General features: G+C 44.0%; 1 protein-coding gene across 1 annotated transcript; it reads left to right on the top strand.

Annotated features, from left to right (window-relative positions):
- Positions 1-27248, top strand: LOC140312040 (uncharacterized protein C1orf21 homolog). The gene is made up of 6 exons (XM_072389693.1): positions 1-262; positions 10543-10672; positions 21268-21353; positions 22766-22833; positions 23872-23932; positions 25703-27248. The coding sequence occupies exons 2-6, from the start codon at positions 10582-10584 to the stop codon at positions 25745-25747; spliced, it is 351 nt and encodes a 116-aa protein (XP_072245794.1). The 5' UTR covers positions 1-262; positions 10543-10581; the 3' UTR covers positions 25748-27248.
- Positions 27249-27947: the final 699 nt, after the last annotated feature.

Below are 27947 nucleotides of genomic sequence, written 5' to 3'. Positions count from 1 at the left end.
ATCACTCTCACTGCTGGGTCCAAAATACTTGAGCAGCTCAGGTCCGGCAGTGATTGGTGAGTTGGTGGGGCACTCCTCAGCAAGATGGCTGCATTGCTGCGCGCAATAGTGGCATCCTGGTGAAATGACGCAAGCCACAGTTTACGTTCAGTCCTCGCGGCTCTGAGCTCTCCAGTCTCCATAGCTCAGATCCCGCCCGGCGCACAGTCCGGAAGACCGACCGGCTATCCTTCAGTGGACCGAGCGGAACCGGCTCATCTGAGTAAGTGTTCGCGTTAATTACTTTCCTATTGTCTCCCAAAGGTGTCGTTTATCCTCCAGCGAGAGCCACGCTCCTGTTTGTGTGTTCTTTCTCGCTTTCGTCGGTGTTTCCTCAGTGGTTACCCGGCGATCTGCTTCCTGCACACTGTGCTTCTCATCTGTCGGTGGTTTGTTGTAGTCGCCGAGACCCGAAACGCATCTTTTCATAGACGGGCTTTTAAGCACGGGAGCAGTAGAAAGTGAGACCGTGTTCGCGTCTGCTTTTGGACTGTGTCTCGCCGTGTGTGTGAGTGTGTGTGTGTGTGTATGTATGTGTGTATGGGTGCTCGCTCGGCTCGTCTAGTCTCGGACAGCTTTGGCACAGCGAATTTCAATTTTTTTTCCACACATCCTGGTTGGCTGTGCCTCTCTGTCCCGCTGCTCCTTCTCCTATCTGAGGCCGCTTTTTTTTTTTGTTTTGGCGAAACACCCCGCAGAGGGAGAACAGACCGTTAACCTTTGTGGAAATCAAACTATATGTCCACACACGGAGACCGTTTGCGGTCCCACTGATCTACCTTCCCCCCTGTGGGGAACAAAGCGCCCAGTGTCTCCTTGTAGCGCAGCTGGACACAGCTGTTGGGCGGTGGTGCGGTTCGAGACCCTGGACAGGACAGAGCTCTGTGGCCGGGCCGGTGGGCTTCTTGCTGCTGCTGAACGCACAGACTGCGTGTCTACAACTTCTCTGCAGGCTTTTTGGCGTGTTGTTAGAAACTAGTGCCTGTCTTTGTGGCTGCTGTTGCATATGTCTGCCTCAGAGGGAAGACGGGAGCTGCTGGATGATATTAACAGAGTCACAGCAGCCAGAATTAGATTTGATGTACAGGCTCATTTACAGGTCATTAGCAAAATGTCTAATCCAGACATATCCTTCTCCTCTTCCTGTTGTACACTACACGACTCCGTGAGTTCTGCAACTGCCTTCCCAGCAGCTGCCTTTGAATGTGCAATATGCTCATTAACTACTCTAGATTTCGGCATGTGATGAACTTTGCCCGACTGCTGCATTAATTTGTTGTTTGTGCAGCACTGTGGTGTGAAACGAGGCTGGTATGGACAGCGCCTTAGGTTGCAAAGCCTCCTGTCACCGGCTGCTTACATTAGGTTTAGAAAGGTTTGCAGCAATGCTGTGAGTGGATGTTGCAAGCCCTCGACTCTCCTCTTGATTTAGCCCTCATCCATCTGCCGTCCTCTCCCAGCCGACATCACCAGGCTATAATGCAGAGTGGTGTGTGTTTTCATTGCTCACACTTTGCTGAAAAGAGTGACACACAAGTCTCAGTCGTCCTCACTCCTTCCCCTCTGTTTCCGAGGCAGGGCTGTCTATTCTTAGTCCTCCTCCCTCTTCATCATCCCCTCAATCATCCCCATCATCTGCCCTGTGGCCTCCTAACCCTCAGCTGATGAAGCACAGTTTAGATGAGCATGCGGTCTCTGTCAGGATCATCACGCAGCACCTGTGATGTCACTGTGTGAAGAGGTGGAGGGGTTTCCATGGTTACCAGAATCTCTTCTCCGTCTGTGCTCGTGGGAAGGAGTTCCCAGGGCTGTCTCATACATCCAGTTTGTGTTTGCTTTGCAGGCATTGTGCTCTCTGCAAGGCAGAGCTCAGTGCTGTCAGGTGGGATGAGGTAGTCTGTGTTGCAGTGCAGAGAGCAACACGATCCCTCCGGCTTCTGTTTGTCTCTCCGTTTGACTGAGGGCATCGCTGGGCGATGGGGTCGTCTGGCAGGCCGAACAACAAACGAAGCTCTAGCAGCAGAGGCTGTAGCATCAAACGTGAAAAGTGTTTTTGTGTTGCAAAGTGTCTGTGTGCAGTGCAGTCGACGTGCTGATCAGTGGATGTGGGGGCTGTTTCTGTGCTGGCTCTGAATTCTGACTGCTCGCCTTTCGTGTCAGCAGGGACTGGCTGTGAAGCCCTGCTCTGCTTGTGTCCATCACATGATGAAGCAGCGTCTCTGTGTCCCTGGCTGTGTTTACAGCTCAGTTCATGGTCAGAGTCCAGTTGGAACGAGACCTGGAGACTGAGTGCAGCACTGATATGACTTTTTTTTTCCTTATGGCTTATGCTTATTCCTCATTCCTGCTCTGCCCGTGACGAGACATATTGCATCTGTTTTCCACCTCCACTAAAGATAAAATGGTTTCTGATAGGATCACTGCGGGCCTTTGCCTTGATAGCGACAGCGCTGTGGGAGAGTTCAGCCTTCAGTGAAAGCTTTTCGCATTTATTCCAAAGACATGTGACCTCATAGGTGTGTTACGTGTGTGAAACTAGGATGACTAAAACGCTCGACTTCGCTTGTATCTTTATGAGTAAAGCGTCAGCTCGGTAAGGGGGTGGTTTCAGCTTTCAACTTGTTCCTGCTTCCCACACCTTAGTCTGCTGTTAGTGTGCACAACAGGAACATAATTAATGTCATGTGAAGATGAACGATTTCTCTCATAACAATTGATCAAATACAGCAATATTTCCTCTACCATAAAGCATGATATGACATTTCAGGAGATAATTTGTGTCATTATGTATTTTTTTGTTTTTTCCACATTAAATTTTGTTACCATAAAGGGGTGGGAAATCAGTTTTATTGACCTGCACTGAATCATTTAAGGGCAATTATCTCTTTTAGGGCTGCAATGATATTTACTTGGATGAATGATTAATCGGTTGATTTTGTTTCCTTCTAACTTGTTAAGAATATTGATGCGCTGTTGTCCAATCGCGCGCTTTGGCTCCTCTTATGATGGAAAAGCATCGAATTCTCAGATTGAAGAAGATGGAACCGGCTAACGTTGTAACGCTTCGGCCTTAAAATACAGACGTCCGGCGTGTGCTCCTCATGTGCAGTGAGACTGTTCTCTTATAGGAAGAAATGTTTGGGTCCATGTTTGTGAAATCAAGAGAAAGTCCAGAAGGACGAATCCATGACGGCTTCATATCCTGCCACAAAACTGTTTTATATCAACATGGATATTAAGAGGGACCCAAATGCTGTATACTCTGTTTATTCTGTGTTGTCAGTACAATTCATCTAAAAAATAATAATAATAATAGATGTGTATTGATCTTTGTGGGAGGTGATTTTTAAAAAAACAGAAAAATAAAGTTTTTTCCCTTCTTCTTCTTCTTGCATACGCATGCCTTACTGAGGATCAGCTTCTATCCATAGCCCCCAAAGAATATTAGAAATGCTTTGTGGTCCGAGAAGGATTTCAACCACGTCTCTTTGCCGTTCACGAGCAACAACGGCTTCGCGTTCGGTGCCGTTTGGACCTTTTGTTTGTTTGCTAATTTACGTGGAAGCTCTCCAGTTTGCATGTGAAAAGAATTACAATGTGGACATCACACCAGCCGTGTTCAGATGTGAGAGGTTGGCTCATTCGCAGCTGCTTGGTGAAGGGCCAGATCAGGCAAACATTTCAGTGTGTTTCCCTTCACACACAGACTCTCATCTGAAATGCCTTTGCCAATTATCATGCTGCATGATGCTTGTCCGTTACGCATAAACTGATATTTATTTGCTTCAGTTGTGGTAATTACTAATGAATATTAATGGGGGTGTTCTCCTTTTTTCTTTCCTTTTTTTTTGCAGCGTGTGGGTTGGTTTGATAGCAATTCAGATGGATCTGGACGGGAAAACGTAAACAAGTCTGACCTTGCGTGGCTGCTGTGTTGGAGCGGGGCCACACTGTCGGCCGTGCAGCCATCTCATGATGTGCAGGCGCACTCGCGCAAAAGTTAAATATTTATAAAAGCTGCGATAGTAAAAAGATCAACCACAGATCTGAACACTCGGACATGGACTTCCTGCTTTACAGTGAATGCTGACCTCAGCGACTCACCTGATACAACTTTTATGTTGCGTGTTTTTTTGTTTTTTTCCAACCTTCTTCTTAATCCTGCTATTCACCCTGACATCACCCCGTTCAACCACCTCTCGCTCCGACCTTTTTCTTTTCTTTTTTTTTTTTTACTTCTGTCACAAGTGTAATCAGCAGAACAAAATGCTAGCAGAAGGAGTAAAAACAGCCATGACTGCATGCCTTTTTGCGCTTTTAGGGAGCCTGTCTCGCTCTTGAGGACTCGGTGGTGGAAATGGCAGCCATTAATCGGCCTCTGAGGACACATTTTATCCTCCTAGTCTTGCCTGCATTAGTTGGAACAATCCATTTTTGTATGGCTCGGTTCTACCTGCACCAAGACGTGGCCCATTACAGCTCAGGTTACAATTGGGCTGCTGTACTGGCCTCTGGGGGTTAGGCTGCTAATGATGATCTAGGAAGGTCTGTCTCCCCACTTTCTGCGTTCATTCTCGTTTTGTACGCCTCTCACTTTTTGTCTCTTCAAGCTGTCTTTAAGCTGCAGTCGTGTAAGGATACGGTAACCGCCACGCAGACCTCGCAAATTCAGCTGATCTGGCTTTTACGTCCCTGGAGTAAAAAGCACTGGCCCATTACTAAACTATGCAACAGCTTGTCTAAAGTCTGCTGCTGTTTCTTTACCAGAACCCACGGTAGCTATGTGCAGCGTGTCTCTCATTGTCAGTCGCAAGGCCAGGCTGAGGTTTCACACAGCAGAACAGAGGCGCTCCTGTACAAGATCTGTTCCCTGTCTTTCGCCTCTGTTTTCACATTACAGTGTCCCTCCATGACCACTAATCATCTCATTACAACGTTGGGAAAGTGGAAAGAGACGCTTAACACCAAAAGCGAGACTGGAGATGCACTCTTTAAGGAACTGCGCACTATTCAAGGAAAAGATCTTAGCTGTCCACCGGTCCTGTGTGTGTTGGCGTGGCTTCTCTGGCTTGTCAAGCTGATGGAGTGGTTAAACTGGGATAAGGGTAGAGGTGAAGCGTTTGCTGCCTGGCTAGAGTAAATATTATGTTGAGCTGGTCCAGGAGTTCGCCTGCAACTCTTCGGTCAGAGAGAGCGACAAAATGACACGCAGCAGCACGCAGCCATACTTCTCCATCAGAGGGTGTTCAGGTATATTTGCTGTTGCAACAGGGCTGTGCAACACGACACACCGTGTATGTGCAGAGCACGAACGCCATGGGATCATATGAACTTGTCAGACGTCAGAGATTCGACAGTGTAGTTTCTCATGTGGCTACAGCAGGGAGAGTGGCAGAGTTTCCTCAATCATTTTTCTCGAATCTAAAGCCTACGCACAGACTCATTCGAACAATTAATTTTCTTTTTTTTTAAGTAAACAAGTATAGAGGAATGCTGTCTACACGAAGCAATACGGAGAAGATTTATTACGCCTCTTTACTAATTCATAATGTTACTTTAGGGGTCAACTAGAATATGTTTTACATGCTTCAATGTTAACACTACTTTTATCATACTCTATGTCTGCAGGTTGTACATCTGGTTGTACAACACGTCTTGAGTGACCACTTGTGATATGTCCTTTTCCTACTTCCTGTAAGAACGTCCCTTTGTGCATCCCAGAGCATTTCAAAACGTGGTCCAAAGCACATTTTTATCTGTCTGCTCGTGATCAGATCTGTCAGGATGCATGTTGACACCAATCTCGTTAAGCAAATATTAATGTAGACAAGTTAAAGTCTACAATCGAGAGATTTCGTGCTGCTCAGGAGCGATGTCTTTGGAGGAAGAGAATAACTTCCTCCTTAAAAGACCATCATGAAGCATATGCATCAGGGTATGGCTTGTTAATGACTTTTCTCCACCTTGAAACATCTTTCTGGGGTAGACTTTGCGCGTTGTGAGGATTTGGCAAAATTCCCTCGCTGTGCTCAGCAAGCCACCAGTCCATTGTAATGCACTGACCCACTCGGTGCACTTCAGTTTATTACAGAGCAGTGCAGACGGAGCATGGCTCAGCGCTCTTATTTTGCAGCATGATGAAGCAGAGACTTAATCTGTGCTCTGTCACAGGTCGGATCGCTGAGGCACGAATCTCCCTCACGGCTGAAGTCACCACTTCCCCGTCACAGTGAGGCCCTGCTCTTAAAGGAGCCTTGACGGGAAATCAAATGAGAAGAAAGGAGAAAAAAAAAAAAGAAGCTATTTCGCAGAACTTCCATCGATGACTCTTCGCTCTTTCACTTCTGTTGAGCCAGTTTTTCAGGCTCTGTGGTCGCTCGCTCTGCCTCTGGCACAAGCCAGTGTTTGAGAAACCTTCACACTGCTCCGCCTGTGAGCTCAGTGCATGTTTATGCAAGCATGTGCACACACATATCTCCCTACACAGTGATTTTTTTTTTTTTTTCCTTCAAGTTCCTCCTTTGACAAACTGACTTGTAAAGACGGCTTATTCACAGAAACGAGAGCAGGTCATGTTCCACCTCTTAGTACGCAGGCATGGACAAGCATCTGTGTATGCCAAGTCGTGTTCATTTTAGGAGTTTGGGTATTGGCTATGTGTTAAGGATGTCACTAGGGCTTAATGTGTATTTTAGAAGTTGGAGTACCTTGTGTTTAAGAGTCCTGAGTTAATGTCCTGACATGCTCAAGATCACTTGCAGTACAAGGTGAAACACAGACAAGTGACTCTGTGCCAATTCTGGTCAAGTTTAGCCAGAAATGATGCAAGTCTGCAGTCTGACATCACAGTATACGAATATGATCGCGATGAATGCGAAGCATCTGGATGCATGGATCCTGACATGGTCGTGTGCCAGTTAAGACCCTCTATTTCTGTCACGTATTGCCCGTGTATCAGACCATATGGGCTCAGCTTGTGCATTTGAGGAGCCTGGGAGTGTGCTTCTGTGAGCGTCTTCACCGATATGCCAACCTAAGCGTTTCCCAGTCGACATACTTTGGCTCAAAAGAGTAGGTGAGCTCTGAGCGGCACAGTCCAGCTGTCCTGTGGGTTAAATCAACACCGAGCAACGCCCCACTGTGGTCTCGCTTGTGGCAAAGAGTCGCTTGTTTGGTGGAGTGCAGACTGATTCCAACTGGAGTCGCCAAGTCTAAAAGTGTTTGCACTGAACTCATTGTGCAGTGAAACGCATGCAAGACGAGTAGGAAGATGCAAACAAGTGTTCAGCACTCCTGATCCTTTTAATCTCTTTATTTTTTTTGCAGTTTTTCCTCTACACCTTTTTTTATCCTTTGACATCAAACTATCTGCTTGTTTTATGGCTTTGAACATGCAAACTTGCTCCTCCTTTTGGAGCCTGAAGCCGTAACATCAGGCTGAGTTTGACGGTTGGAACAAGCCAAGAGAAGTTTGTTTTTTACTGGAAGAAAACTGTGATTATTAAAGCCAGATGTACTTGTTTTTGTGGACATGATTTGTTGGTCTTGAAAACTCAACAGTTCACCAAATCAGATAGAAATGCCTCACAAAAAAAAGTAACTCAACAAAAGCAGTTGAGCTAACGGAGTTGAAATCATAACAAGAGTTATTTCAGGGCACTGCATTGCTGTGGCAATGGAAATGACAGAAAAGGGAGCCAAAAAAAGGAAAGACTAACAGTGATGCAGCTCAAAGAGATGGCCAGTTAGGGGGGGAAAGGGAGAGAACGAATTACTTCATTGTATATAGTTGAGAGAAAGCGTGAAGTTGGAGGAAAGCAGTCAATAATCTAAGGTGAGTGGGTGAGGGGGGAGAATCCCACCATTTCTGAAAAATGATTTTCAGGCCTCGCTCCATGACCTGGTGCCTTTTTTTTTATTTTTTTTATACAGGCTTCACTGGTGTGTATCTGGCTTTGTAATAGTCCACCTAGTAGCTGTAACCCAAGTAATAGCAGCCTACAGATCCACATAGCCTAGCATTATCCCTGCACACAACAACAGCTCTGGGTCTGCTGGGTCTATCTTTATCTCACTCCTATTCATGATTTGATGTTTCAATACACCCGGATCAGAGCTTGTCAAACAGATGTTGCCCACACACTGGAGACCCTTTTGAAACTTCAAATCTGTCAAAGCTGTGAGCAGCCTTTCTCAGCCAGCCTCCTCCAGTGGTTTACAGGAGGGAGTTTCTTTGCTTTATTTAATCTAATATTCACTTCGGTGCTACACTTAAAGCTGCTCCCTCACTTCAGCCCCCCTCTCTCTCTCTCTCTCTTGTTGGGTGTATTTACTTTCTATCCAATCCTCCTTTTTCTGCCGCTGTAGTTCAGTCTGGCTTTCGACTCTGCTTCACTACACTGAAGTTGTCTGACGGGTTAAATGCACCAATGGGTGACTGGGCGTTAATGGGAGCACACGGGGTGCTTGGCACAGGATTCTCATTTGTGTGACTTGTTCAAGAGAGGCAGATTATACTTGATGAGATTTCTTTCTGTCTTCACGGGCCTCAGACTGCAGTAAGATCCTGCAGCTGTGTGTGTGGTTTACAAGTGTGAGCGTGAGACGTAATTGAGCGGTTCCAGAGTTGTAGTCATAGTAAGAGGTGTCCCAGGCTGCCTGGAATAGGCTGATAGGCTGCTCTCCAGACTAGGACTCGCCCTCATTGCTACAGGTGACACCACACACAGCTACTGTATCAGCTTGTGTGTGTGTGTGTGAGTGTCTTGATTCTTGCTCCCTCGGTACAGCTCTGACAGATTTGCAGACCCCGTAAGAAATTCATGTGTAAGCTCTGTTCAGGCTCCAGGGATTAACGTCTTTTCACCAGGAGACCTCTGAAAGATCCATGTACGAATTCCCTCATCTGCACATAAACACCTCACAGACCTACAGCTGCCTTAAAAAAGATAATGAATTCAAACTTGCCTCTTTATCAAAACAAATTCGGGCTCATTTTATTGTGTGGTGTTGATGTGTTCGGCACTCCCTGCACCATGTACACCTGGTGCTTTGTGCCGTGTCCAGAGAGATGGAGGCCGGTTGGCCACAATCTCAACACAAGGGAAAACACCGGCCTCCTGTCAACTTCAAACACTCTGAAGGGGGGAGGGAGGGGCAGGCGGCGCTCTTTTGAAGACCTGCACTCATCTGTCTCTGTTGCTTCTCTCTGTCCCACCTATTGTCCATTCTTTCTTGACCCCTGTCTCCCCCTTTGTCTCAGGCTACCTTCAAAAAGCCCTCGTCCTCCTCCCCCTCTCACTTATCTTCCAGCACCACAGATTTAATTTAGGTGATGGTTAATCATCATCTGCCACTGTGCGTCTGTGTGTGCGGGTACTTTTTTTATATCTGGCAGCAGTCAGATGGGCTCTGTCAATGACAGCATAATGGCATGTGTCACCGACATGGGGACCATCTATGATGTAATGTGTCTGACTGTGTGTGTAAGTGTGAGATTGTCTGACAGTGATGTTCACAGCTTTGTGTCAGTTGTCCTGCTGGTTGGGAGGGTTTTACCGTCGTCCTCTCTGAATGATAATGATGTGTTGAGTTTTTTTTTTTTTATAGGGGATCAAGAGTTTTCAATTCAATTCTGCAGTTCCCCTCATCTTTGTATCTTTGTTTTTCAGCTTTACTCTTTAGGTTCTCGCTTTGGTTTTCAGCTGTTTTGTCTCTCGAGTGTGGACGTTAAAAGAAATGATAAATGGAAACATTTGGAGTCTTCTTTTGTTGTTTATTGCTGTATTTCATGCTGAACATTTACCCACTCGGACCCCTGCTACTCCTTCTCACCATATACAGTCAAGTTTAGCTCCGAAAGAAACCCATTTAAGGCTGAAGTGATAATCTGCAACATTCTCTATAAATGTTAACCTCCACTTCCTTTTAAACCACTGTGTGGCTGTTAGCATCTGGTGGAAAGTGACAGTTTTGTGAAATGAAATATTTTGCTCAGGTGTCCTGCTCCAAGGCCTGGCTTAAGCGTCCTGCAGTGCATTTTATCATTTTAGCCGAATGCCATCAAACACTGTGCTGCTGAGGGTCAGTTCCACTAGATCTGCATGTGTGGGAGTCCACTTTGTAGGAAAAGCAGTTGTGAAGTTGTGAGAAAATACCTCACTCTACTTTCTTGTTTCTACATTTAATTCTGGAGTTAAGTTTTGCACTCGTGAACCTCTATCTTATTTTAAGAAATCTGGATGAGTAACCTGGTATACTCGCATAAGAGGCTTTGTCCAGGTTACAGAAAGTTCACTGCTCGTAAAGATTATCAACTCAAATACTGAGAGATAAGACACGATCGTACAGATTGATACGCCCCGCTTAAACGTGACATCCAGAACATGAGTAAAACCAGAATACGGAAACTAACGTGCGCACTAATGGATTACTTTGGAGTCAGCGGTGCGTGTTTTATTGTGTTTGTCCTGAATGTAAAAGGTCTCCTCTGTCCCTGCCCAGGTGCGAGTGCGATGAGGAGAAGCTTCAGAGTGTGAGGCCATGGGCTGCACCTCGGCCAAGCAGGTGTCGGCCGTGCCCAACGATGAGGAGGGACGCGGCAAGGCCTACAGCAACGGAGACCTCTTCACCGGTCAGTTCACACACGGCTGTCGATAACCTGCTCCATTACACACAGTTAACTGCAATGCCATGGCCCCCGTCTGCCCCCACGGTATTTTCTCCTCATTAAAACTCTCGAGTCCTCTGGCTGAGTGTTAAGTTCTCCATTTCTCCAATAAAACAACTGTCAATAATTGCGGTTTTATTGGAGTCATCTGTTTTTACAGTTCACATAAGTGAGGAAGTCACCTGTTGGTCATAACAGGGATGCTGGGGGTATTAATATTTTAGTTTAATGTGAGATGAAGAGAAACAAAAGACTGGAAACATTAAGGATGATGGGTAAAGAAGGCATGGACGATGAGGCACAATAAACAAGAGCATTATATTTTTTACTGTGAGTTATTTTAAATTCTGAAAGTAAAAGCGTATGTTTGGTCTCTATGATATCGTTCTGCTGAGATAAACAAGGACTAATACATTCCCAAACCATAAACTGTGCTGACAATAAGCATCGTCCATTATTCCCAGAAAGAATCTCAAATATTGATGTCTTAGACCACAGGAGAGTTTTCCTTTTAACCTCAGTTCACCTTAAACCACCAAAATCCCATGAAAAATATGAACTCATCGTCTTCTCACGCAGCATTTGTCTGTTCTGACACATAAAGCCTGATGCACTGTGAGCGTCACATCAGGTCACAGTACGTCTGAAGCTCGCGTTTTTCCTATCTTTGTTTCGGATAGTTTTAACTTGCACCTTTCTTGAGTTCACGAGTGATCTCCACCACAGAACCGTCTGCTTTAAACACAGTGCTGCTCAGGGTCATGTTGATCACTGCCACTTCTTCTTGGTTTTTGGCCTCCATGTGGCATCGGTTTCTCCTCGGTCTTTCATTTTCATGAGTTTACGTGATGCAGATGATGAAATCCCCCAAATTCTTTGCAGCAAGAAGCATTATTCTTAAAGAGTTGAGTCATTTGCCTGCTGAGTGCTGAATTCCTCTCCATCTTGAGCTCTTACAGTCTCAACATATTCTGGATTCTGTCTATATATCCAATCATGTAACTGCTTTTTTCCCCCCTTTTTTCTTTTCTTTATTTGTCCAGTTAAACATTGTTTTTGTTGGGCTTTTAAAATAAATAAATTCTCATTTGTCATCGTTTCCCCATTGGCAATTTAGAAAAAGAAGTATATTAGAGAAATATAGCTTTTAAATGATTTGCAAACCATTGTATGTCATTTTAAGCCGGTTATCAAACAAACCAATAATTTACCTCCCTTTTCAGTTTTATAGTGTAATGTAAATGTGTGCATGTGTCTATCAAGAGCTAAGAAAGTGAATCCCCATTTGCTACTGTAAATGTGAAAACCTTGGCATGAGCGAAGTTGCTGGCTGAACAGTACTTAATTTTATAGATTTAGCTAAAGGATAAAACAGCCAACAGATTAATTGGTGATTCATATAATCGTTGGTTGCAGCCCTAGTTTTAATTGTATGTAGCAGGCTGCTCTATAATGTGGGACAGGAGTGAAAGCCAGAGAAAGAGAGATGATGATGGCTAAGGGATTAACAGCGATTAAGAATTAGGAGCAACACTCTGCTGTAACAACACATGGCTGGGTGGGTGGATGTGGCAGATGACGAACCACAGGAGGTCCCCCCCTCTCCACTTCCATGCTCTCTCCATCCGAACCCTTTTCCCTCTCTTCAGCCTCACACCTTTTTTTCTGCCACCTCCCTTTGACTTTCTGCTCTTTTCTCACCCCTTCTGCCCCTCTCTCTGATGCGCTCTCCTCCTCTTCCTCCACCCTGCCCTACCTCAGCTTTTAAGGAGCAACAGAACGAGGCAGCGGATGAGGGGGAGAGACATTGGGAGGAGTGCAGCGTTTTCCTTGAGAGAGGCAGAGTGACGTCCGTTGACACTGCTGCTCATCTCTTCCTTTTTTCCTCTCATCTCAACTTCTCCGTCTCGCTTGGGTCGCCTCTTCCCTTCCCCTGCTTGAGGCCTCGTTGTTCCCTTCCTCTTTCTCTCTGTCACTCTATTTTGGGTCTCAACACCCCCCTTCATCCCTCCCTCCCACTCTTCCTGCCTTCATCTCCCTGTGTTACTTCTCTTCAGCTCTTTTCCTCTAGTCTCTTGCACAACATTAGGTCAAAACCTTGTGTCCTTTCACATCCATTCCTCCACTTACTCCCAGCCTGTCCCATCCTCTTGCAGTCTGTTGATTAAAGTGGGATCCAGAGTGGCTGTGGATGGGATAGACTATATATTTATTTTTTTGTTTGTAGGGAGGTAGAAGATGGAAGTGACCTGGATTTTGTGGATTAGGGCTTTCCAAAGCTGCAACCCCTGTGACGTGTCTTTTCTTAAGCTCCTTCTTTTCTTTTCTTTTCATCTTATCTTTTCTTTGGTTTGTCTTTCACATTTTACTGTGACTGTACAGTGTTTCTGTTTTTGTCTCTTACTGTGTTCTGTTTTACCATTCAATGTGCTGCCCTTTGCAGCTCCAGTTCAGCTCGCTCTCTGCATCCGGTTTACTTCTCATGACTGATGTGGAAAAGATTGGTTGCCTCTGGTCCGTCAACCTCGCGTACGCACATAAATTCACCCCCAGTAGACTCTCTGTGTGTGTGTGTGTGTGTGTGTGTGTGTTGTATGTATGTGTATTTAGTTACACTGAGTGCCCTCACTCTGATCCGCCTCCATTAGATTTCAGCATCCGCGCTTTATACACATGTATCTGTTTATGTATGTCCCAGATATTTGGGCTGCCCATTCTGTCGATCTCTGACCACTAACCTTAACCCCCCCCCACACACACTCCCATCCCCAACCCTCTTTGAGTCGCTCTCACACAATAACCGGAAAAGGCTGAGCTCCATTACACAAACACTGAGGGACGACAAGGAAAAATAGCAACACTCATTCTCCACAACACCATGTCTGTAATAATCACAGTAAGAGGAGATTGGAGGGGAGATAGCATACGAGTTGCTGCATGTGTTTGTGATTTCACGAAATGGCCCGACAAATCGTACAAAGCAAAGGTGTCGTACAGGTTTCACTGTTATTTTAAGCATGTTTGTTGTGTCGAGGGGGAGAAGGAGCTGAGCCGTCTGTCCTTCTGATTTCTGAGAGTTTTTTTTTTTTTTTTACCCTCTGCATCAGAACCAGGGTTAGTTGTAACAGGAAGCAGACATTTAGTTTGGCTTGATGAGTTCCCTTTCATTTAAACTGAGCTTCCAGAGAACTTTCAGGAGTGGAAGAGGATTGCTGAAAAATAGTGTATCGCTTCAGTTATATTGCACTCTCTTTATACGACTGGAATACAAAGTCAGACCCTGATGATATTATCATATACTGTCATCACTCAAGAAAGCAGTTGCATCCTTGGATGAACCTTTTTCTGTGCCATTGCATTTTAGATCTGTCCCTTCTCAACTGAGGAATAGGTAACAAAGACGTGACATCTCACAGTCACGAAACATCCAGTCTATATGTACATTCTTAGTCCAATGACAATCATTTCTCTGTAGGCAGTGCTCAGAAGTAGAAAAGAGCACAGGTGACCTGAAGGTCAGCGGTTCAATCCCTGCTCTGGCAGGATAAATATGGCACCATAAGATGAGGGCAGCACTTGCACATCCCTCATTATCACTGCTGAAATGCCCTTTCACAAGGTGGCTCAGCTTAGTGCTTAACTGAGGTGGCCTGTGGTTGTGATGGGAAGCTGTCTGGTGTGACGACGGAGCGGGACATTCCTTGAAAGGAATACTCAGATACAGAATACTGACACAGTGTCCACAGAAGCAGCAGCAGGCGTGATGGGTAATGAGCAAACATGCACTCACCCTGCTACTGATAAAGTGTGACATATTTTTATGCCACAAGAGTAAAACCACAAACACACAAAGTATTTACATTTATCCTCCTCACTCTGCATGTTCAAGGCAGTGCTGTTCTGTTTCTAAAGTGTGGCGCTTGAACAGGGCGCCAAAATAGATGTGCAGCAGTCACGCATCTGCATTGACGTGTGTGTCGGGGAGAGTTGAACAAGCTATTCAAAAGCAAACAGCTCTGTTCTGCCTCTATTTGGTTACAGCAACAAAACGAGGGTGCTTTGCGGGGTTCTTTGCACCCTACCTGTCAAAGGGTGGAAGATTTTAGTCGGCTTTTGAGCAGTTGTTTTTGCTGGAAGCAGAAAAAAAATCAGCATGTGGATCACTTTGACAAGGGCCAAATTGTGAGGGCTGGACAGCTGGGGTCAGAGAATCTTCAAAACACTAGTCTTGGGAGTTGCTCACAGTGAGCATTGGATGGTCCTGCACAAGGACCATGGACGAAGCTCTCAGATTAATTTTTGGAGCAAAGGTTGGCTGTTGTGATCCAGGCCCAGGAGCTTAACATGATCCGATCTGCTGTATGCTCTGACCCTGCAATGCCAGTTCACTGGTCTCTGATAAATTCAATTCAAGGTCCTCCTTCTCATTTTTGAGACCTTATTATCACCTTATATCGCAGCTGGCTGAGGTAGACTCGCTAATTACGCCTCCCTCAAGACTGAGAACATATGGGGACTATTTGTTTGCTGCCTAAGGTTCCAGACTGGAACAATCTCCCCCTTGAGAGTCGGGTCAGCAAACTCTCTTAGGTATTTTAAGTCAAAGCTTAAGATATTTTATTTTTTTTCAAGGACACCTTTTTCTCGGGTTGTTGGCTAATGCATTGCTTTTTGTAACGTGTCTTTTTACTATGCCGGTGCTGATTTTGTAATGCTGTTTTTCCTCCTCTTTTTCTTCTTTACGGTCTCGTAAAGCACTTTGTAATCTTAGTTTTAAAGTGTGATTTGAATAGGATTTTACTCAAGTTTCCTCATTTGCTTCACAGACATTGGTCATTAAGAAAATGTCCCCGTGTCTGCGTTAGATATTTTTAAGAAACCATTCCAGCAGGCCCCAAATGTCTTAATGTTCCCGTCCATTTCTTTTTCATTTTGTTGTGACAGTCTCATTATATGTGGCTGTTGCCATACATGTTAATTATTATTGTGTTTCCTCAGATTTATGGCCTCTGGTGGAGTTTTGATGACACACAGACATGCAGTAATTATCTCTATAAAGCTTTAACACAAACAAAAAAGAATGCGGATGAAATGATTAGTGGAAACTAGAAAGGAGTCATTGTTTCATGTTTGTCTCATTTTTCCTTGTTAAAGCCTCCCTAGTTACGCTTTACGTGTTTTATCACAGCAAACGTCTTACTCACTCAAGACAAGTTGGTGCTGATGAACTGCACCTCTCCTGCTTTTGTTGCTTAAAGCTTCCCACAAGCTCATCACTGGGATGCTTTTATTGTGAAGTTTGGGCAATCCAATGTCTTGGTTGGTAGTCGGATTGATGCCACGCTGGTTTTCAAAATCTTTCTGGCATGTCCTTGTAAAAAGAAGGTGAAGAAGAGTTCATGCGCTGCCACCCCCCCACCCCACACTTGCTCAGCAATATTATTGAAGTAGTCACCTATCAAAAAGCATCTGAGGGGAGTTTTAGTAAAATAAAAGCCAGCACGATAGCATCAGAGTGTTTATTTTCCCGTCACAAATCATTTTAATTCAACTTACTTTCCCTCCACATTTTTCTTCGTTCGTTGTCTATGCCCCCCCTGCAGTGGCTTTATCCCCTCCAGCAGGGCCTCCCCCGAGTTTGAGAGCTGCTACACAGGGCTAATGACGGCTGCTGCTGCGTAGCCAATTGATTTTGCATGCGAATACATAACGCATCATTTAATTCTATATGACCTTTTATGTGACTATGTGAAATGTTTAGTGGTATTTAGTCATAGTAAGTCCGTGGCAAGAGGTAAATTCAGATTATCAGTTGCTGATGGATTAACATAAAATCTTTACATTATTTGGTTACATTCAAGTGTCATCTGTGGATCCACAAAAACTCCCAGATGCTTTCATTAATGGTAAGTAACTCACTTCTGGTGTTTTCTAATGGACTTTTAGCTTGCACTGCGACAATAAAGGTAATATTTATAGCTTTTCACCTTTTCATCCTCACCGGGAAAATAAGGTATAGCTTTGGTATCTATTCAAAATGTTCCACGCAGTACAAGTTTCTTTCATATCAGGTTCCCACGGGATGGGTATGGTTGAGTGCGTGTATCTGTGTTAGAGAGGAGACTTTGTGTTCAGGTGTAAATGTCACGGCCAGGCTGGTGATGGCCCACAGCCAGACTGACAGAGGGGGGGGGGGGGGGACACGCAGCAAGAAGGACAGAGTGACATAGCCACAGGACAGGCAGGCCAACTAGAGCTGTGAGAGAACACGAACATGCATATGAAAAGCACACACAATATCCGAGCAATGCTATTTGAAAGACTGGCACACATACCGACACCGCAGTTGGATATAATGGCAAACGTTATGGCACACGCATTCGTGCACGCACCCTCGTGCACTCGCAGACACTGTCGGATCATTAAGGTCAGCGCAGAGCCTCGGCCTCTAATCGGAGACAAGAAAGATGTCCACATCACTTGCTTCTCAAAATAGTTGTTTCCTTCCATCTTTCCTCTCTGATGGTTTCCCTGCCTCCAACCCAAAGGGAGCCTGGCAACGCCGTGACGAAACCCCGATGTCATTTCTTATGACAATGACTGCCACACACACACTACGCACTAGTGTTTTGCTGCTATCTAAACTGAAGCAATGTCTGTGATGTGATTAGACGTGATTGCTGTAAGCTGCATCACTTTGATCTGTCTATAAGCGTCACATTAGGCTCAGTAACTACCCTGTCACGGTAGCAGAGCATTCAGACAATTCTTAGGTTCTATAATGGCATTTTTTTTTCACAATTCCTGCATTGAAAATGTCCATTTATATTAATTTCTGTAGCTTGCAGCAGCTACTTTGACCCCATCTGTATCCACCTTTTTAATGAAAGATTACATTACTACACACTGATGTGGATCGTCCCCATGCCAAGCAGCAGAGCAGAGGAAATGGCTCTTAATTCTGTTTCCTTCTGTATGTGTTTTATCGCCACCGAACACATCTAAGCTCCGCGAGTCTGTGTTGTGTTCTAAAACTGTTTGTCTGTGTGGCGGCTTGTTCAGACAGGAGCAGCCCTGCTCCAACTCGTTTACATTCCTGGAATAAACAGCAGAAAAGTAGTTGGCATTTGTTTCTTGTCTCTTTCTCTTGATCCCTGCCAGCTTCCCTCCTTTTGTCTCCAGCAAATTATTTCAACCAAATGGCATTCGTCCAAAGGACGTGCGGACTGTGTTTGGGTCTGCACGTGTTGGGACGAACAAACGCAGGTGATCACAATCAAACGCAGACACACAAGGTGATGGAGGTGTGGGCAGATTGTGAGCAGAGGGAGGGGTGACCCCATAAGCCAGGTACAAAGGGGCACAGACAGGCACACGGATATAAACGGACGAACAGAGATACTACTGATAAAGTGAGGGCAAAATACAAGGTGTGTAACAGATAAACCAGGTGTTGTGATTTTTTTTTTTATGTGCGCATTTATCACCGTTGCTGCTGCTTTATCAGTCAAATATAGAACAACCACATGGTCAGCAGAAACGCGCCTTTACTTGCATCGCTCAGCTCGTGGTCAGGGGCTTTGGTTTTGCTGATGTGAAAAAGAAAGTACACCCTCTTTCATGTTAAAGGTCAAATGTATCAGGACGTTGAAAAGAATTATTCGGTCCTTTTAAAATCTAGTGATTAAAAGCTCAGAGGGACATCAGCACATGACATATTACACTAAACCCAGTCCACCCCATGAGTCAGCCGCCCACCTTTAGCAGTAATAATATGAGGAAATGGCTTTTTTTTGTTTGACATTATCAGTCTCTCACATCACTTTCAGATTTGCAGGCCTTCATTTATGCACAGCTCTCTTAAGGTCCCACCGCAGCATTTCAGTCGGGTTGAGGTCTGGACTTTGACTGGAAACATTGCGACACTATTATTCTTGGAGTCTTAGTAGATTTTCTTCTGTGTCTGGGTCGTTGTCCTGTTGCACAGCCCACTGTCAACCAAGCATTAGCTGTCAGAGAAATGGCCTATTTAGAGGAGCTCTTGGTCTACTTAATCCCAAATCATCAGCCCTCCACCACTGTGCTGATATACCGTGTTATTATGACCAAACATCTCTGCTTTGGTCCCTTCTGTCCCAAGAACATTGTTCCAGAAGTCACGTGGTTTGTTCCAATGAAACATTTCGAAACCTAAACCGTGCTGCCGTTTTCTTTTTAGAGGGAAGAGCAACCTGTCAAACAAATCCTACTTGTTCAGTGTTGCTGTACGCACTGTCATTAACTTTCACATTTGTTATGCTAAATGAGGCCTGTAGAGTCTTAGATTTAGCTCTTGGATTTTTTGTTTTTTTAAACATCTTTTAGCATTTTACAGTCTGAGCCTTGGGAAACCTTGCTGGGAAGATTAGCAACTGTTTTCCATTTGTGAATAATCTTTCTCACCGTAGAATGACGGATCCTGAATGATTTGTAAAAAGTCTTATAAAGTCTTATAAAAAGACTTATATAAAAAAAAGTCTTGATGGGCGGCAACATCCACTTCTCTAAGTACATTGCTGATATCTTTCCATGTACAACTGAACGTTTCAGCAAAAAAATGCCCAGACGTGGACGTGCGTCGTGCTCTCACTTCCTCGTGATCAGTTATTCAAGTTCAGCACCTGGCTTCTACTTAAACTTTTCATTTCTATGAAAGCTGTCAGGGTGTACCAGGGCTGGGCAATATATCAAATTTCAGTTTCAGTTTAGATTTGGACTTTCTGTAATTATGAAAACGGCATAATCAACCAAAAGGGACTGTTGTGCGGTATGCCAAGTTTCTGTCGCTCGCGTTGCAAATGCAGCACATCTTTCCTTACCACCAGCATGCTTTCAGCTGCCCGTGTTCCTATATGTAAAGTTAAAAGTCAGGTTGTTGTTAAGGAACACTGGTTTTAAAGCTCAATAAAGACGCATTTTATCATGCAATAAACGAGTCATCGTGTTTGATAATTGTGACAATGTCACACCAGAATAATCATGTTTTTTCTTTTTTGTTTTTTTTTGCCATAATCATGCAATGCTAGGGTGTACTTAGTTTTTCACACATTACTTCTGCATTCTGGACTTTTTTCTTGTTCAATACATAATAACAAGGTGCAATAAGTCATGTGTTGTTGTTCATCTGAGGTTATATATACATTAGTTTAATCATTGCCCAGATACATCAAACCTTTTTCACATTGCTTTATGAAAATGTGCTTTATGTAAAGTTGTTAGATTTGATATCAATTAGCTTCTTGGTGAGATTTGTTATCGTCCAGAGCTATGAGCACCACTGATGGTTCTTTAGGTCTTGTGCCAGTTTTTGTACATGTTAAACATATGGTGTTCCCTAAGTGTTCTCCAGTGTGCCATATTTCACAGAGATGATGTGATGGCCCAAAGGGACACCGATTAAATTTTTGCTCCCCAATTCTAAACCATCAAGTGTTTATCATATATAATGGTGAAACAGGGTCTTAATGCAATCGGACAGACACTGTAGATTCTCATTGTTACACCTGTGCAGTTGATTACAGGGCAGCTATCAGCCACGGATCACACGTTGTTTCTCTTCTGTCTTTGCCACTGATCAGTTATTTTGCATGTTAATATGGTTGACATCACAGCCCAGCTGTTGTCTCTAACTTGTGTTTTTGGTGATTTTGACAGACAATGCTGACGCAGTGAAATCTGGATTTCAGAGCTGATCTGTGACTATAAAAGTGACTTGAGTGACTGACAACAAGACAGACAAAAAGAATATGTTAAAGAGAAATTTATAACCAATTTGGCTGCATCAAAATGAAGTATATTTGAGTTTGAGAGGAGCAGATGATTTACAACAACTATGTCGACAGTCTGAGTGAATTTTTTATACGTTTTTAATTATTAGCATAACCACAGGCACACAAGTGCAGTTAATGTGATCTTAGCTCAATGAGACATGCGTAATTCTAAGTTCGTTGTCCTAGTTCCAAGCTGTAGCAGAGAGTGGGGACAGATCGTCGGCGCCGGGCATGGTGGCTACCATCGAGCTTGTCTTAACTGTCTAAACTGTTTCAGCATAGAAGATGTTCAACTGATCTCTAATCCTCTCTTATCAGTGCCTTTTTTTCCCCCTTTTTTTCTCTCCTTGTGGTCTGTATACACGAATTTATTTCCTCTTGCTGTCTCTCTGTTGCCTTTTCAGACGTGTTTCTGTTGCTAAATTTGGAGAGAAGATGTCTCGTGTCGCCCTGCTTATGCCTCAGCCGTCATGTCCACTTTCTGAAATGAAGTATCAGGTCTTAGTCATCAGATTGCTGTGGCAAATTATAGCTAGGATCAATGGAATAGTAACCAGTCATGTCGATGTAATGCTGTGACAGTGCAGTAAAGCTGATGTGACGTGGCTGAACTATTTTAGCCTTTCGTTTAATACAGATCAAGTCGGATGAAAAGATAATTTGCTCAGTGTTTCTTCTCTGTTAGTTGCCTGATGAATATGTGATATTGTTAATTCCCCTCCTTTAATCATGCCCCTTCTCTCTCCTCAGATGAATACAAGATGAAGGGGGTGGAGGAGGTGAAGTACATGAGAGGGGATGAAAACCGAGTGAATGCACGCAACCAGGAGAACCTGGTGAGAGACACACATGCACACACACACACACACCCTAACAGACACGTACACCAGCCAGTCCACTGAAAGCCCGTCACCAGCAAACGGACTCGGACTTCTTTCTGACAGTTCATCAGCTCAAGTGAACAGGCCTGTGTTTGTAGCCAAAGGCAGCTCCATCAGCTTGCACATGAACACTCGGTGCTAAAATGCACACAAACGCACAGAAAAGTGCTTTAACCCAGGTGCAGACAACTGACTGGAGTGTGTGGAATGTGTGGGCTGTTGCTTGGATGGTTTGACCCCCCCCCACACAAACACACACACACACAAAACCTTTGCAGAGCAAGGAAGTTTTATATTTTCACTGGTTACCGCCGAATACTTGATACACAGCAGTGTAAATAATTAATAAGCTGAAGCACATTGTCCCTCAGAATAGATTTTCATCCTCATCGGCTCACTAAACGCCTGAATATTGTGCTTGTGAGTGAGGGTTCTGTAAATCAACCACCTGGCGTCTTGGCAAGTCGTGAAACAATGAGCGGTACAATAAATCCTGATTATAAAACAGAAGCAGGATCACATTGCCACAAATTATATTACTGTAGCTGAACAGACAGTTTTATCAAAGTAACTGGCTACAACCGGTAGAGAACCTCTGAAACTTGCTGTGAACAGCCGCTGCAGCAGCACGACGCTCTGATGAATGCTTCCCGCTGGAGGGCTACTAGATTGTCGTCTTTGATTATTAACCCCAAATAAATGTTTTCATGTCCTATGTTGATATTTCTTGGATTCAACAAACTTATCTTGTTGGCAAATGTCCTAGTGACAGTTTTTATCCTTTCTTGATCAGTGCAGAAATGGATGTCATGTTCCAAAATGGGTGCCCGTGTACAGTGTGGCGTTTTGTTGAATGCTTGTCACAAGAGTCAAAACCGCACATTTACATAACCGTGTGACACACACAATACAGCCGCTTTATGTCGTCAAACCAGTATTTCTTTCTTCTTCTGTTTCATTAATGTAGGTTTTTCTTGTTGGTCAGGAATCGACACATGCAAAGACACACACAAAAAGAGTAAGAGGTGAAGGATCTTTATTGTAGCACTTTCGGTTGGTCAGAATCACTGCCTGCTTTGCTACAGCAGGAAGCTGCACACAGTGCCTGCAGAAACAAAGAAGAGCTTTTGTCACATGACCAACCTTCTCCAGAGCTGATAAACAGTTTTATTAGACTTACATGCATAATATCTGTGACCCATGCCCCACTGGTTCTGTGCAGAGCCAGCTGGGTGAGGGCGTAATTTGATAATTCAGACTCGATGTGTCATTCGCTTGCAGTGGCGTGGCTGTTTTGCTGACATGAGTTGTTTGTTTTTAACCTGTTCTGTCCGTTGGTAATGAAAACTAATGGTATGTGTTTTCAGGAGAAGAGTAATGCGCAGTACAGAGGCAAACAGCAGAAAGAGGTGGCTGCATCGAACATAAAGTCTAAGTAAGTAGACAGCAGCAGCCCCTAAAGTGGCTTTAAAAACACAGATGTAACCGGTAATGTGGTATTACACATTCATATGATGGATCATATATGCAAGAGGTGGAAAGTTAAAGGAAAAAAAAACCCAACATGCAGTGCCTCCGCTTACCCTCACTGTGGGGGTACAGTGTGAGCAACAGTCGATCACAAATATCGTTATAGCATTGATTCCCAATTACAAAAAAAGAAACGTCCTCTTTTCTTGTGGAGGTGAGCAGTCTGACTGTTTCAGTTTTAACCGAGAAGGTTTTTTTTTTTTTGGTCCCTCGAACACTTGACAATGATCCTTTAAAGAAGCTCTGCCAAAAGTAAACCTTTTTTAAACAATTTTAGAGTAAAACTGAATGACAGCTGGGTAGACCTCACCCTCTGAGGAAGAACATGGGACCAGGTTGAAAGCTCCCGAGCAGCTGTTATCAGACCTTGTATGGAGATGTTATTGTTTTTTTTTTGCCAAGCCACTGTTAACAGACTTCATAAGAATGCGATAAAAAGCTTAAACTGTAGCAATGAGAACTGAGTGAGATTTCACGTTATTTCATTGCGTTGTAATTTGACCAAGCGTAACCTTTAATACTCTTTAACATCCATGAGACTGTGACTCCTGTAAGTAAATATTATGATGTGTTAAGTGATATTTTGAGTCTGCCTTTTGTAACGCGGCGTCCTGGCCAACCTCAGACCCTGTACGTGCTGAAGGGTTTTTGTGTAAACGACAGTAGTTGAAGGTTGCAGATTCTGACCTTTCAATGAGAGTTGGAGTTAATACTTTAAAGTGATTATTTAAAAAAAAAAAAATCCTCTGTGGCCTCCCAAACCAATGAATTCTCACACTGTAGCGAGGATTGCATGTGTGTGTGTGTTTATGCTGTGCGGGGGGTGTAATGGAAAATTCTCATGATGTATTTGTTGCCTCCCTTCTCCTCATCTCCAATCTCCCCGTCCCTCTCCCCCTCTCGCTTACTTTTCCGTTCGTGTCTCCCTCCCCGTCTCTCTCAGCATTCACACGTCAGAGAGCCAGCAGGAATTTTTTAGGATGCTGGATGAGAAGATTGAGAAGGTAAGGGGGTGTTTGTGTGTGTGAGTGAGTGTGTTTGCATGCTCTTAATGATGTGGGAGAGGGGGTGGGCTTTGGGGTGGAGGGAGGGGGGCTTGGGGGGGGGATAGGTCTCAGAGCGTTTAAAGAAACAGCTGGGTCTCAAAGATTTAAAGTGACAGGCTCCACTAATGCAACAACATGCATTAGTCCACATTGTCATTCTGCTCACAGGCTCTAAATGTGTGAGGGGGAGGAACAGGTGATCGCTGCAGTTGATGAGCACTTGCTACTCTTTGTCTGCCACTTGAATTACACTGGAAGCTAATGCTCGGTCAGAGGCAGCCACTGTGAAATGAATGATGATGATGATGATCCATTTAGTTTTTCCACTTTTCTTTCTTTTTTTCTTTTTTTTTTTTTAACACGTCCGCATAGTTTCAGCAGAGGTTAGAGAAGGATTCGTATCCCTTTATGGATAGATATGTTGTTGTGATGATACTGCGGTCATAAGAATCAGGTTTTTATTGAAGCAGAGGAACTGGAAAGGCTTGAAGCAACCCGGAGTTGACACAAAATCTTGATGGGCTGCTTTCAATCACAATTGATCCGCCTGGCAAATGAAACAGAAATATACGCGAATGACAGCAGCTTTATTGAGAGTTCGGCTGTATGGAAACCCATTAAGTACATATGCTTTACTATTTTTTACATGATACTTTCGATATAGGTACATTTGAGCCTGATTTGATCCTCCACTGCATTATCTCGGTTCGTTAGATTCATTCAGAGAAGTCTTATTATTATTTTTATTTTTTATTAAATTAGGCTTCTCAGGCTAACATTATAATTGGGTTTTGTTTTTTTCTATTGCTATCAAACTACCTAAAATTATTCTGCCCGACACACCTCCATTGTTTTTATTTCCCAGCCTCTGTTGATCACCCTAAATTGTCTCAGCCTGAAGCAAAGCGTGTCAGATTTTCTATCGATGGCTACAGGAGCAACAAGGTGTCTTCACGCTTTCATGGGAAACTGAAAACCCAGAGCGTTACGCTTATCTTTGATGACAACAGCAAAAGGGAAATTCCTAGTGTTGGTGCAGTGTGTGGCTAATGTGGTTGAAGCTACCGCTAGTTTTTATCCTATAGACAAAAGCCAGCTGTCTGCTGAAATATTAAGACCCCCTCTGAAACGATGGAAAATTCCGCAGCTTAAGACTGAAAGATGCATCTATGTGATGGCAAAACACAACTGTTAAGTGACAATGTTGCACAAATGTAAAGTAAATCAATTTCTGTCAATTGCTGTGAAGTCAAACCGTGCAGCATTTTGTATTTGATGTGCAACGGTGCTTTCAAGTAGTTTAAAATGGAAACAATGTTCTTCACAGTGCTGTGGAGGGTACAGGATTTATGTAAATGTACTAATTTGTTTTTTCCATCACTGCTTACTGAAGCAACCGGTGGGTTAAAACCTATTTTGAGGAGTCGGATTGTCGAGTCAGACGCTCTTTGAAGAGGAAAGCAAAGCAGTCGGTTCCTCATCCTCATAGAGGAAACAAAACAACATAACTGCCCACCTGTCAGCACTTTACCATCTCGTATACTCTGTTCCTGCACCTGCCAATAGATGGTTGGCTTAAATGCGACAGCGGTAACAGGTGCATGGGGGTTGGTTGCGTGTAGGCAGTTCAGAGTGATTTAAAATAGGTCATAACTGAAGCAAATCACAGTCAAACAAACTAAATTTTGCACCACATCATCTCTCTTCTGCCTAATCCTGTTTTTGCAGGGGCGAGACTACTGTTCAGAGGAGGAGGAGGAAGATGGGACATAGCACAGAGGCCCCCGAAAGTCATCCCCACAGAGAGCCTCACTGTGTGTGTGTGTGTGTGTGTGTGTAAGTGTATAAATGTGCATATGCGTGCAAGAGAAAGCTAAATATGTCTTTTACCAATGAGATGATTGGTGTGTGTGAGTGTTTGAACGTGTGGCAATGAGAGTACTCAAGAGAAAGAGTGGGGGAAGCTGAGAGACGGACAGAGAATGGGATAAAGACAACTTTCTTCAGAGACTACAACCCTCCTCTCTTAGCACCTCACCCCTTCAGGCCCCTGAGCAGACAGATGGAGGTGGCGAAGCGATGAAGGGTCAGAGAGATGAAAGAAGGAAGAGATGGCGGAGAGGCACCGGCTGCACACACTTCGTGGTGAACAGAGTGAAGGCCCCTGCACTGTGGGGTCAAAGGTTTCCTTCAGTGGGACAGCGGTAGCTTCGTGACCCTCCATCTGTCCGTCTCTTCCTCTGTGGCCTGATCCTGTATATTTAATCCCTGCAGTTGGACAAAGGAACTCAGAAATGCAGAGGCCCTGTAAGGATGAGCATCTCTGTAGCTGTGTGGAGGACTGAGAAACACAGGAGGAGAAAATAAGGAAGCAAGAGGAGGTGAACATGCTGAAAGCAGGGAAATCATGTACCTCTGCTAGGATCCACACTGAACATTTTGGCTTATCTACCTACAATCAGGCGAGCTTGGGGCATGATGGACTGAGAAAATGGGTGAGGGAGGGTGGAGAAAGAGGGGAAATATGTGGGATATTTTAATAAGAGAGAATAGGGAGCGAGATGGTGATTTAGAAACTTTAAACTACTCCTGCCTTCAGAAATCAAGGACCTTTTTTTTTTTGTTTGTCTGTTTGTTTTATTCAGTGCTGCCACCACTCATTCAGTTATGTTTTCCCTTTATGATCTTCTTTTTCAGTTTGCTTTAGTCTTGACTTCCAAAGTAGTGTATCCATCATCATCATCATCATCATCATCATCATTTTCGAAGTCATTATCGACATCCTCATCACAACAGCGGGCAGACTGAAGCCTCATGATTCAGAGCATCTGTGTCTCAACCCGATCCATCCTCCCACACAACTTCCTAGCTTACACACACATATGCGGAGTCTTATTGTACGAACAGTAACGAACTCTCTCATTCCGACACACCTCTGCACGTAAGTACGAGACACACAAACACTCGCACACTGTATAATATCCCTTTTGTGTCACCAGCAGGCTGTCGTGTGCAGTAGTAAGAAGTATTCCATGAAGCTCAACATATCTGCTTTGATTCTGCTTTGAACACACACACACGCACACATCCATAAACACTGAAGCAGCGAATTGAGCTTAGCTCGAGGGGAGGATGGTTGCCGTGGAGACACAGTCCTGGTCACGTTTTTTTTTTTTTTTTTTTTTTTTTTTTTTTTTTTTTGTCTTCTTTACTGGATATGTCCTGTTGTATTATTTTGAATACTTTTTTCTATTAAAAATAAAAATGAAGAAGCTCTTAAAGTGCATGGTATCTCAATATATAAATGTGTGCGTGTGTTGCGAGCTGAGTAATGGAGCGCTGTCATGCTCGCAGTATACTGAGGAGTGTGAAGTCGGTTCGTTTTCCTTTGGTCATGCTGCCCAAAGCCGTCGAGTTGATTCAATCAGATCTGCGAGGCTGTGTTCTGCCACCTGCAGGCACATCATCAGTACTGCAGTCCAGTAGATTCAATCTTCTCATAAAAAGAGGAAAGAAAAGAGACAGGGTGGGGTTGTTTTGGGAATTAAGCATCAAGATGTGAAAAAGCAAAAGAATATTTCTTTACATGACCAAATCAAGGGGTGGACGTAGCATCTTTCACACAATTTAAGCAGTTTGACGTTTGCGTTGTATGAGGCGATGCTTTAGAACAATCTTGGCTGGGATAACATAACATCTCAGGAACGAGATCAAAATTAAACTAAATGCATGGACAATAGAACAGAACTTTGCACAGATTAATTTAACCAGGGTCGTGTGTTCCCCAAATGTTAAATGAAACATTAAAGGGAAAATGACTAATGAGCTTTCTTGTGGGTGGGTTCCCTGGGAACTTAATGAAACACAACTGTTGCGCTTCTATTCCCTGGTCTGGTGTGGCGGCTTATCTTTGCACATTTTTGCAACTATGTCCATTAATTAGTAAGTGACCTTTCTGATCGTTATCATGTTT

Source organism: Leuresthes tenuis, unplaced genomic scaffold, assembly GCF_036924035.1.
Source record: "Leuresthes tenuis unplaced genomic scaffold, fLeuTen1.0.hap1 SCAF_7, whole genome shotgun sequence".
NCBI lineage: Eukaryota > Metazoa > Chordata > Actinopteri > Atheriniformes > Atherinopsidae > Leuresthes > Leuresthes tenuis.
This window is presented reverse-complemented; position numbering and strand designations above follow the sequence as displayed.

What these genes read in the sequence shown, in the direction of transcription:
- LOC140312040 (XM_072389693.1), top strand. Translation starts at nt 10,582, where the DNA reads ATGGGCTGCACCTCGGCCAAGCAGGTGTCGGCCGTGCCCAACGATGAG. An exon ending in GCATCGAACATAAAGTCTAA is followed by an intron (nt 22,834 to 23,871) that starts GTAAGTAGACAG and finishes CGTCTCTCTCAG; the next exon opens with CATTCACACGTCAGAGAGCC. An exon ending in TGGATGAGAAGATTGAGAAG is followed by an intron (nt 23,933 to 25,702) that starts GTAAGGGGGTGT and finishes CTGTTTTTGCAG; the next exon opens with GGGCGAGACTACTGTTCAGA.